The sequence below is a fragment of the Lycium barbarum genome, chromosome 3, assembly GCF_019175385.1.
Source record: "Lycium barbarum isolate Lr01 chromosome 3, ASM1917538v2, whole genome shotgun sequence".
Taxonomy (NCBI): domain Eukaryota; kingdom Viridiplantae; phylum Streptophyta; class Magnoliopsida; order Solanales; family Solanaceae; genus Lycium; species Lycium barbarum.
In genome coordinates this window covers 64,348,833-64,361,628 of record NC_083339.1, presented here as the reverse complement: position 1 = coordinate 64,361,628, position 12,796 = coordinate 64,348,833, and the positions used below count along the sequence as shown (strand labels likewise).

Sequence of the window (12,796 nt, the reverse complement as noted above, 5' to 3'; positions counted from 1 at the left end):
ACTTCTCCGAGGACCTTGATATGAATCCGCTGAGAGCAGTTATCCACCCAGTGAGCCGCTGTACCGCTTTTACATCCTCCAAGGTGTTCAGAATGTCTTTGATGGCATTTATCTTCTTTGGGTTATCTCAATTCCCCTTTGGGAGACAAGGAATCCTAAGAACTTACCGGATTCGACCGCAAATGCACACTTCTCAGGGTTCAGCTTTATAATGTATTGCCTCAAGATGGCAAATGTTTCCTGCAAATGATTAATATGGTCCCCTACATGGATACTTTTGACTAATATATCATCTATGTATACCTCCACGGTTCTACCTATTTGCTCTTCAAACATTTTATTTACGAGCCTTTGATAAATGGCTTCGGCATTTTTTAACCGAAAAGGTATTACGTTATAACAGTATGTCCCGAAATTAGTTATTAAGGAAGTTTTCTTTTGATCCTCCAGGTGTATCCTTATCTAGGTATACTCGGAGTAAGCATCGAGAAAACTCATTACTTCATATCCGGCTGTAGCATCGATCATTTGATCGATACTCAACAACGGGAATGAATTCTTCGTGCATGCTTTATTTTATCTTTGAAGTCCATACACATTCTAAACGTATTACCTTTTTTGAAACTACCACTACATTAGCGAGCCAATCCGGGTACTTGACTTCCCGAATGGACCCGATGTTTAAAAGGCGAGCAACCTCTTCCCTAACAAACCTGTTGTGGAACTCTGTTATGGGTCACTTTTTTTTGTGAACTGGTGAGAAGCTAAGATCCATTCTAATTTTGTGAGTTGCTACGTCCGATGGGATACCTATCATATCCTTATTGTAACACCTCGTAAACTTGAACTAGGTGTGAATGTGTAAAAATCTAGTATTAAGATGATATAATATCTATATGAAACCATTCTTGATGAATTCGGGTGGAAGATGGTCGTTTTGAAGTCAAACCAACAATCGAAGTTCTTAAGGGCTCTTAAATTCGCCTAAGTTTTGGTAGGTCTGTCTTCTGGGCGATTTTCATGGAAATGTGTTGTGAATTTGGAAAATATTCCTTGATGCAAGTTGTAGATATTTGAAATAGCTTTCAAATGGTAGGTCGCCCAGCCCAAACGGAGCTACGTACAAGAGGTTATGCCCATTTTACCGAACACTGTGCAGAACCGACACCCGTCACATTTTCAGGCGCGTGGGGGCGCGTGCGATGGCCCCGCATCGCGGGCCAATCGCGCAAGTCTGAGTATTGAGCTGCAGAACATTGCGCGATGGTCCTGCATCGCGGACCGATCGCGAATTGGGTCCGATTCGGGTCAAAACTCGGGTTTACGCGTTTTAAGTTATATTTAAGGTTTGGGGTTTATTTCCCCAGCACCCCATTCACGAACAATTACCCTAAAGTCAATAAGAACAAGTCCCAAGCCTCAATAACCATACAAGGTAAGTGTTACCATGATTCTAGGTTGAATTCAATTTCCTAATCCCTTTCTAACATGATTATTGTGACCAAAAACTAGGGTTTGCAACATAATTCCTTCCAAAGTGATTCAAGCTAGGGTTTGGGTGTTCTTCATTAGAAAAGTGAATTGTTAAACCTTGTTTAACAAATTAAGGTATGTCTCCCTTTTAAAAATCTTATTGTGATTTGTATGTCTCTTTAAAGATAAAATCCTTTTTGAATATAAAGGTAATTTATATGTCTCTTTTGCAAACTCTCTTGAAAGATTGATTCTTTATAAAAGCATGTTTTGAATGATATGATGAATTGGTTTTACACTCTTGAAATTTATTACATGTTTTGATTAATGGTTAATGTGTGTGAGGGGACAAGCCCACATTAAATCTAGATTGTAACGAACCCTATATATGTATGTGATATTATGAATCATTTTCTTCTATAAGAGATGATCAGTGATGATGGTTAATTTTTGGTATTGATGATTTTACAAAGGAACTATGACAAAGGAATCTTGTTTAAAGAAGTGGAAACGTTTTCAATATTATCTATGAAATTATGGATTTTCGTAATGGCATAATGAACTTTAGTGCTATTTGATGGTGTGACTACTTTGAGACAAATTGTGAATCGGCTTCTACGCTATGAATTTTGTTGTTGTGTTTGGCCTAGCTACTCGGGAGGAAGGGTAGCCACTATGGATCCTAGTGTGTCATTTCCTAGTCATTCGGGAGGAAGAGTGGCCACCGCTGGGTTCGCTACCCGGGGTGTGATTTATGCCTAGCTATTCGGGAGGAAGGATAGCCACCGCGTACTACATAGTCCGGTGTGATTTATGCCTAGCTATTCGGGAGGAAGGATAGCCACCGAGAATTATATGTTCCGGTGTGGTGCGCTATGCGCGATATGCTTGATTCTTGGGCCTATATTGGCATGTGTGACATTCTTATTCTCTTATGGAATTGTTGATGACTATCTTAATTGATTAAAAAGGCATATTTGAAGTTGTAACTTGACAAGAGGCTTTATAAATGGGTTTTGATACTTATTATTGAGATACATAGACTGAATAACTGATCTTACGTTGGTTTCATATGATTCTCAAGATTGATTTCTTCATGTATTATTTTACTTTATTTTCGTATTATTCATTGTCCCCGAGGCACTCACTGAGTACGAAGTACTCAGGCATACCATTGTTTTTTATGGTATGTTAGGTAACGGAGAAGAGCAGGTTCTTGATACTCCAGGCGTTTAGGAAGGACTTGTTGTTGCGGCTGATTTGGTGAGCCCACATATTCATTCGTGGGACACCCTGTTGATTTACTTATTCATTATATTAGTTGTCCGGGCTACGTCCCGATGATTCAGACTATTACTCATTTGTCTTAGAAGCTCCCTAGTATACATTTGTGGGTAGTTATTGAGTTATTGATTAACTCTCGGGCACGTTGTTATGTTTGACTAGTATAGATACCTAAAGACTTCCGCTGATTTAGTTCTTATATGCATGATTTGTTTACCTTTATTTTATAAAATGTTGGAGGCGAATGTTGAACCTGGCGGGTTCAAGTATTATTATTGTGTTGTTAGGTTCTTCTGATGTTGTTCATGACGTCGGATGCCGGTCACGTCTAGGGTGGGTTTCGGGGCGTGACACTTATGGGACCAAGCAAAACAATCATTGTTATCGCTTAAATAAGCAAGTATTGTCTCCCTGAGCTCTGGGGTTAACCCCGTGCCTAGGTATACCTTTCGTTTCGAAGGTTTTGGATGCAAAATAATCTGCTCTAAATCCTCAGCAGTAAATTTGGTGGCATCTAATTCGTTCGGCGTTTGAAAATATCTTGGGACACCATAATCATCCTTGACCTCCTCATGTTTTTTGTTATTTTTGCTTTCCACTGATGTCTTCTGGTCTTCACCTGAGGTGGGTCCTGAGCTCTGTAATTGCTACAAGACTGGCTCGGTCTGGCCCCTACATTGCTACAGTATCTTCCACAACGAACATGTCATGTGCTAATTGCTCGCCTCAAATTTGTATGATCTCGTCCGGTGTAGGGAGTTTAAGCAGCAGATGAAGAGTTGAGGGGACAGCCTTCATGTCATGAAGCCAAGGTCTTTTGAAAATAGCATTGTGTTATATGTCACCGCCGATCACATAAAATTTTGCTAACTTCGTGACTCCCCTGCTTCTATGGCAAATTCAATGTCGCTAGCCATGTTGAAGCCAAACAATATCTGCGCCGTCGGTATCATTTTCTCTAACATTCCCATTTCTTCCACTACCTTCAAGTGGAGGATATTTGCTAAACTTCCTAGATCTACCATGACTCGATTGACCTGGAAATTTTCAGTAAGTATGGTGATGACGAGGGTATCATTATGAGGCAAAGTGACGCCCGCTGCATCTTCATCGGAGAAGGTAATAGCCTCATTCTCCAGAAACTCTCGAGTTCTCTTTTCTCGTGTCACAGAGATCTTCATCTTCCACGATACGATGAAGCTAGTCCCTACTATCGTAGCTCGTCCGAAAATTATGTTGATTACATGCGAGGAAGCAGTTTGAGCATCCTTCTCCACGGCAGGGTTGTCTTTGCCGTAATTATTTCTTCCATTATCTCTCAAGTATTCCTGGAGATGTCCTCCAGCAATCATGTTTTCTACCTCCTCCCAGAGATGTCTATAATTGGTGGTCTTTTGCCTGTGAGTCCCGTGGAATTCGTACCAGACCGTCTGATCCCTCAAATTTGGGTCGGATCGCATCAGCCTCGGAGGACGAGATGACGGATGAGTCTTCATTACATCCACCATATGAGATTTTCTAATGGTGAAACTGTAATCCAAAAGCTTGGGATGTTCTAATCCATTCGATAGAGAATTGGACTGATTATTCTTGGGCAGCAAACCCCGTCCGTTCTTCCCGAAGTTATCTGTTTTACTTCCTCCGGGCTTATCAAGTGACCTGTAACCAGACCCACTATTGGTAGCTTTTGGTGGAAGATACGGTTAGAAATAATTCTTTGAGGAGTTTCGATCTGGACCGTAACATTTGTCCGCCTTTGTAGGGGAAACTGAAGACAAAGTGCCCAATAAGTCATCTTCCACTCGAATCTTGGATTCATAATAGTTATGTAGTCCTCCTAGTTTGTGGCTTAGAACTCGAAGAGACTTTCCTTGAGCTTCTGGGGTGCATCTGAACTCAAAGGATTCAGACTTTTGGTAAAAGCTTCGGCAGCCCAATCATCCGGTACGGCAGGTAGCAACGTACGCTTCTTCTGGAATCGGGTAACGAAATCTCGGAGATCTTCCGATTTTTCCTGAGCAATATGGAAGGTGTTCGCTTTCAGTTTTCACCTTCCTTACACCGGTATAAGCTATGATAAAAACATCCGCCAGCATGGAAAATGATGTGATTGAATGCTCCGGGAGCTGGGAGTACCATATCATGGACCCCCAGGCAAGGTCCCACCAAACTTCTAGATCAACACAGACTTGATCTCCTTCTCCTCAACGTCACTGCGCTTGATTTCCATAGAGTAAATGGTAATGTGATCCTATTGATCAGTGGTGCCATCATATTTGGGAATATAGGGCATTTTGAACCACTTCGAGATCGGCTCTAGCACTGTCTTGGGTGTGTATGCTCGCTGGCTATACTTCTTTGAATCTGTCCCCTCCACGACCGGAGGTGCCCTAGGAATTTGGCTGAGGTGCTTCTGGAATTCCTTCATGTTCTTCTCTGCCTCCTTGGCAGTCTTATCCATCTTTCCAGTAATTTCCCTCATGAAACGCTAGACTTCGGCTTGGAAAGGATCAAGGGGAGTTGTTCCACTTTTGGTGGCCTCTCCGCCTCCTCCCACTGTTTGTCTGTTTCCTCGGGTGGTATTCGAGTTGTTCACAGGTTCTGGCGTACCGGTGGAAGGTGTGGCGTCCTTACCTGCTGGTGTTGCCATGAAGGTTTCAACGATCTATTTTAACTATTGCACTTCCGACATTGCACCGTGGTATTGTCCCCTGAGGGTCTGGATGGTTTCTGCTATAGGTTCACCGGTAGGGATATCGTTTGTTACGGTGTTGAGGTCATGATCTCCTTTGTTATCTGATCTCCCATGTGTGGCGGTTGTAGGCCTGTTTGACTGGGTAGTCCATCCGGTCCCAGTGGGATTTCAGCATGCTAGTCCACAACATTTGGGTTTCCATTAACTCCTGACATACCTGGATTGTATACTTAGGAAAACACATAGAACTTAAGAGAAAAATAGTAAAACAACTGATGGTTACAATGATAACCACAATTGTCCCGACCCCACGGCAGGCGCCAAACTTTTACCTATAAAACGGTTCAGTTAAATTTGTACACGTGGTCAGGAATACGTAGATCAGAGTAACTAATCAGATTAAGATGTTCGTATCTAAATATTGTAAATAGACGTAAATAAGATAAAGAAAGAGAGAGATTGGATTATAGGTGCTTATCCGAGGTTAGACTCCTCTTATTATCGATGATCCGTGACTCCGGAGCTTAGTAAAGCAATAGCAAGAATATAAAATATATAAAAATGTGAGAGTAAGAACTGTGTGTATTAGCTTGAAGAACTATGTGTATAGCTTGAATATCGTGACCTTACAATGAGAATTACGATCTCTATTTATCCTAAGAGCTAAGGGAACATATTCCATGTGTTACGCCCTTGCTCATAATAAGCCTTAAAGGCATGATAATAATGTAGAATTAAGAAGGTCATAAAATCGCAATAATAGTGAATTTGTAACGCCCCAGTTGTCTAATGATAGATGACCATTAGGCCACTTAGGTCTGGAGAAGCTGCGCGTTACACCAGAGTTGCAGCTTCTTTCGGTACCATAGATGTTACACCTCGGAAAATATTCCGTTCATACACAGTGAATAGACTAACGAAGGGCACAAAGTATACGATGTTTAGATAAGTAAGAAATAGCATTTGATGATTCTAAATGAGATTTAAAAGACATTTGAGGTAGGAGACGAAAGTTGTTAAGGAAAGCAAGGTATATGTTGTGTGTCGGGCAAGATTTACGAGTATCGAATTAATGATGGCTTAATGATGTTTTGGAGAAGAATTATAATGTCCCTTAGATTGTTAACGAGGTGTTAAATAAGTGTCAAGAAGGTTCCATAAGGAGTGGAGATCAAACGAAGTGACGAGGACAAGATCAGGGAAAAGATGGGTTACACGGCCGATTATACAGTCCGTATAATGGTCCGCAGAATCGTCACAGTGAAGGTCCCTCACTGATGGGATTATACGGTCACTTATACGGACCGTATAAAATTATACGGACCGTATAATGTGTCGTATAATGGTCACAGAAGCGAGATGTTGAAGGGGCGATTTCACGGTCACTTATACGGACCGTATAAGTTTATACAGACCATATAAGTGTCCGTATATTTTCCCGACGGATCAGATTTTTAAGTTATTAAAAAGGGGACCAAGTTCACTATTTCATTTCATTTTTCACCCAACACTTCAAGAACTCTCTAGAACCCTCTCCACTCTTCATCCACAAGAACTCAAAAAGAGATTTGTGATCAATTTCTTCAAACCAACAAAATCAAGTGTAAGAAACTCATTGAAGTTCATCGAAGCCAAGGAATTCCAATGGAAGTGAACTAGGGTTTTGGTGCAAGAGGAGTATTTCCACTCAAGGCTTATTCTTACAATATTTAAGGTAAGTTTTATGATCATTCCATGTTGTTTAAGATATTGAGAGGTTGAAAGACTTAGATTATGAAAGGAGATAGGAAATGGGTCATAAAGATGAGAATGATGAGATTTTGAGTAGTAGTTTGGAATGAGTCATAATTCTTGATATTTTGTGGTTATGATTATGTTATAGATGATATTAAGGACGTGGGATAAGCATTATATGTGAGTAAATGTAATAGTGAACTATGACCATAATTATGGAGGGATTGAAGTGAAATTGTGAAATGTGGATAAAGTAAAGTGAATGAAGATTATTGGTTGTAATATTGTGAATGTTATTATAGATGTTTGGGAGTTGATATACAATATGGGGAAGGTTGTATAAATAAAGGAAATGCTGCCCAATTTTCTCTAGCTTTAGTAAGCATGTTCTTATAATCGATTAGCTAATGTTAATACGAACTTTCTTGAAGGTAGAAACGCGAGCATCGAAGGAGAACGATCAAACGATAGAATAGATAAACGAAAGAGGTATGTAAGACTAACCCTTTCCTTCTATGGCATGAATCTTTCCATTTTTCCATGATCTTCCTACACAACGGAAATTATGAGTCTTTGATTATAGGGAGCTACACATGTGTAAGATAGAGAAAAGAGATAAGACATGAGTATAATAATGGATGATGATGATGAGTTTAAGTCTAAAGAATCCTAAAGTGAGATATGATGCCCATGAAGTTAAAGATTCTAAGTATGGTTCCATTGATGCTTTTTCTTGTGTACACTTATCTTAAAACGTTATTCCCTTCAAGGTGAGATATGATGATTATGATCACTCCATAATGTAATCGGGGATCCATGACCTCATATCACCCCAACATCGCCATAGTTGCCTTCAATGTTCTAATGTATGCTTTAATGATAGATGTATGGTAATGCTAAGGATGATATTGATTTCATTTATGTATTTTTATGTATATGTATGTATGTATGTATGCAGGCACTCCCACTGCTCAGTTACGGATAGCATCGAGTCCCGGAAGGGCCGAGTACGGATAGCATTGAGTCCCGGAAGGGCTGAGTACGGATAGCATCGAGTCCCGGGAGGGTCGAGTACGGATACTATCGAGTCCCAGGAGGGCCGAGTACGGGTGATACCGAACCTATATGGCCCGGTATGTGGCTGTACTGCATTGTAAGTTATTGCATATGTAAGCATGTAGATGTAACAAGTGTATCTCTATGAGAATAACAGGGTAAGTACGTATGACGAATGTTTAAAAAGTATTATGAGAAATGAATGGTTCTTTTATATTATGCTATCCCTCATGCTCTTATCATGTTATTATCCACGCCTTACATACTCAGTACATTGCTCGTACTGACGTCCGTTTTCTTTGGACACTGTGTTCATGCCCACGGGTAGATAGGGAGGCAACCCAGATTCATAGGAGCTACTAGCAGACTTTGAGGGCACTCCATTGTTCCGGAGGTGCCATTGATTTATTATTTTGTGTACATATATGTTTTGGGCACGACTGGGTCCTGTCCCGTCCATATGTCTAGTACTCTAGTAGAGGCTCGTAGATACGTATGTGTGGGTAGTATGGTCTCACGATGTCCTTATTGTATGTACATTATTTTGATAGCCGAAGGGCTTATGTATACAAAGGTAATTATGTTTCAAATGAAAATGGTTTTCCCTATGATTAAAGTATGAGAATAATGAATGAACGCAGGATGAGTATGATGAGTAATAGAATGAGTGGTGCTCGGTGGTTAGCCCCGGGTACCCGTCATGGCCCCTAGTCGGGTCGTGACAAAAGTGGTATCAGAGCAGTTCAGTCCTAGGAAGTGTCTACGAGCCGTGTCTAGTAGAGTCTTGTTATGGTGTGTTGCGCGCCACACTAATAAACAGGAGGCTACAGGGGATTTAGGAAACATGACCATTCTTCTTCTTACTAGATCGTGCTATAGAGCCATGTTATAAGATTTTCCCCTCCCTAATGGTGCTATTATGATTTCAGCAAAGTTGATGAAAGGAAAAGCTACTGCGACCCAGAAGGGCATGGCAGTGATTGTAGAAGGGCTTGAACGGGGGCCATCTACGGATATGGAGGAGAGTGAACTCCAAAGTAAGGCCCTATATCGATTTTCCCGTACCTCGCCCACTTTAGAGGATCAGAGGGGAGCCTCAACTTTAGCTCCCGCACCCCAAGCCCCTCCACCAGATGCCTCGGGCCAAGAGATGAGACAGGCCATTCTTTTACTGACTCAGTTAGTAGCCGCTTGGGCTCATCGGCAGGACTTGGGCCACGGTAACAGGGGTCGGAGAAAGAGATTTAATTCTCCAGGGTTTGATCATGAGTTTAGAGGCGCTCCGAGACAACAATTCTCCAGGCACACAGTTCGTTCAACAACTAGCGCTCCTCCACAGTTCCTTGGACCCAGGTTTGATGGATCTACTTATTCTAGGCCGCCCCAGAGTCTCAGAGTTCCCAGTTCTCGGGTTAGGGGTGATTCAAGCCAGATGAGATTACCCGTACCACGATGTAGTCAATGCAGAAAGTTACATTCTGGACCGTGTCGCTTGGGTTCGGATGTTTGTTATGTCTGTGCTCGGCCAGGCCATTTTAGGCGCAATTGTCCATGCTACGTGGTAAAGATATAGTTCGTTCTACAGGAGTGGTAGTTTGCTCTTCATTGTCAGTACGCCCTCCTAGGCGGAGGCCGCAGATAGTAGCAGGTTGTGATAAAGATCAAAGAGAAGTGCCCAGTCCGAGTGGATCCTAGCGCCATACCTATGCATTAGCTGGGCGACAGGATCTTGAGTATCCCTCTGATATTGTCCCAGGTACATTGTCAGTAATCTCTTATGATATGTATGCATCGATTGACTCGAGTCCTACACTGTCATATATTACTCCCAATGTGATGATTGTGTTGAGGTGAAAAATCTGAGCCAATCCATCAATTTGAGATGACTATATTTGTTAGTGACCTAGTCATAGCCAGAATCGTGATTTACGAGTAAGTTGATTGACAGTGAGTGAACATAAATAATATGTGTATATATATATATTGGAATTCTAGACCGACTGTGCAGGCACAACTTATGAGACAAGCTCTATTATTTATATCCTTTAATGGTAAGTGATCTTGTGTTGCTGAGTTGCATATTATGTGTGTCCCGATATGTCTCCTATTGAGGCATCGGACGTGTTTTCTAGGCTATGTGCAGGTTTGGGATTGTTATGTTTACAAGAGAAACTCTGCTGAAATTCTCCCAAGAATCTAAAGGAAATTATGGGAACTGTAGGCAGAATTGCCGTGAAAGGAAAAGAAGGCCAGTAATCAGTGATGAAGGACGGAGCTAGTGACCAAAATGTGGGATAAACATAGCAAGTATGTATTATACTAAGGAAAGGATGAATAGGTTAGGATGGAATAAAGAACATGGGAAGGGAGAATGGTGTGCTTGAGGTAGAAAGAATATTTATATTCTAAGGAGAATTAAAGGGATAAGCACTCCAGAAGAAGTTGTAAGTTAGAAAGTTTGGCTAGTTCCCTTCGCCTTTGGGAAGCATTAAGTTATGAGATAAACTTTATGTGTGTGTGTAAGCCGATGCACGATGCGCCGAATCATATTATTAAGCTATGCTTCGCCTAAGGAATAGAGTAGAAGAGACTTTCATGTCACTATAAGCTAACCTTAATGACCTTGGCGATACTTTGAGAAAAGAGACTAAAAGAGATGTGTTCACAAAAACGCTTTGCCTAGTAACTGGTTGACCTTGTGATCGCGGTTGTGTTCTGTGTTATAGTTTAAGTTATACCTCCAGGAATCTGTTCGGATGATCTTACGGCAGGTATTGCTATTATAAATATGAGGAAAAGCGAAAATAAGATAAAAATGATCGACAAAACAAAAGGATAACAAGTGATGAACGCCCAGCATATGTGATGTACGTGGTAGAAGTGTTAGAAACAAGGAAGGAAGGGTAGAAGTGAGGCAATAGAAGGGAAGCCCACTAGAGCAGTAACTCAATAAGCGGAGGATGGAAGAGAATCAAACCCTGCGGATCCCCTAATACTACGAGGAAATGTTAGTAGGTGTCGTGAAGAGATTGAAACTTTTAATCAAGCCGTGAAAGCGGTGTGGCTAATTAAATTATGACCCGAGGTATGGAACCAACTATCGAGTAAGATATCTTATATGTGGAGGGAGACTTTACACAACATCTTTTCGGAGAATTATAAAAGGACCATGTATTACCCTACCATTAATATGTTGAGGTAGTGGAGGATAGTACTTCTATGGCAGTGTGAATTGATCAGAGGAGATTATACAAAGAGCGACGTTGAATCTTAAGTTGCAGCTTTATCAAAGGGGAGTCAATGATACTCAATGTTTAGGACTATTGTCCTATAAATGAAATCATTTGAGAAAAAGGATGAGAATTAAGACAAAAGAAGAAACAAGGTTTGATTGTGAATGATCAATGAACTGACTTTATATATATGTCAAGACAGCAACAAATGGAGTCGCGTCCTCGGTGAGTTATGCAGTGAAAGTCTTAAAGAAAGATTTTTGAGGAAAAGGTGAGTTAAGAGAGGCTAAGTTGAGGACGATACGGTATAGAGTGAATATGAGTTATATTAGTGGAAATGGCGAGCATACAAGATGGTCTATGGGTGTTGATAGAAGTAATGAAAGAAACATAGGGCTAAAGGCAATCCCCTTATAGTTGATAGTAGTGGCAATAAGCAGGTAACCAATAGAGACAACAGAGACCATCAAAGAAGTAGCCTCCGACTATCCGAGGCAATGTGACCGCCGAAGGCGAAAGAATGAGATGACACAGGATATGGGCCGTAGAACGTAAGACGGGCGGAGAATCCAACATGGCAGTCGTACAATAATAAATAAATTATGGAGTAGAGTTAACAGATGTGCATATGACGGAAGAGCAGCATTAATCACAAGGATATACATCGCGTGGGCTTTAGCTCAAGCGTAAGGTAGAAAGGAATAAACTGGTGTTTCCATATAATAAGGGCCCATACGAATGATTTTATAGCGAGGAGTTACAAGTGACGAGGGTAAGATTCAGACTAAAAGGGGGGGGAGTGAATGATGGATTGAGATGGGAGGTCAAGTGCAATAGTCACCGCGAGCAAGTTACATGGATGCGAAGTTTCAATCGCATAACAATTTAGGAAGTATTATACAGTGAAAGCCTTAAAAGCGGAGTGCTTGACTCAGAATTTAGTAATGCCTTTTCCAACGGAAAGGTGTGACGCTAGCAATAAGAGAGGGCCGAAATGGAAATGAATTATTTAAAAGCGTGTAAATACTAGAAGGTAGCAACCTACATTCAAAGGAAAATATATGTATGGTCATTTAGAAGAAAACGTTGATGGATTATGAGAGAATTTCATGCTTAAGGTACTCAGACGCAAGGAAAATTAAGGCCGCATAGCGCAGTAAATGTAGTAAGATAGATTTAGACGATAAACTGGAAGCGAGCAGTGGGAATGAAGGATATAAGGAGTAAACTTGTGTGAGACAATTCTGCGGTACTGTTCAAGGATGAGGATGGATTTAGAGCTGAAATAGGCGTGGCAGTGTAAGGAATCATATAAGTTACC

At 41.0% G+C, this 12,796-nt stretch overlaps 1 protein-coding gene across 1 annotated transcript; it reads right to left on the bottom strand.

Annotated features, from left to right (window-relative positions):
* Nucleotides 1–3,623: 3,623 nt before the first annotated feature.
* On the bottom strand, nt 3,624–5,218 carry LOC132630914 (uncharacterized). Its single transcript, XM_060346497.1, has 2 exons — nt 5,112–5,218; nt 3,624–4,416 (listed from the first exon to the last, which is right to left on the bottom strand). Exons 1-2 carry the CDS (start codon nt 5,216–5,218, stop codon nt 3,624–3,626), a joined length of 900 nt encoding a protein of 299 aa, XP_060202480.1.
* Between the last annotated feature and the right edge of the window lie 7,578 nt (nt 5,219–12,796).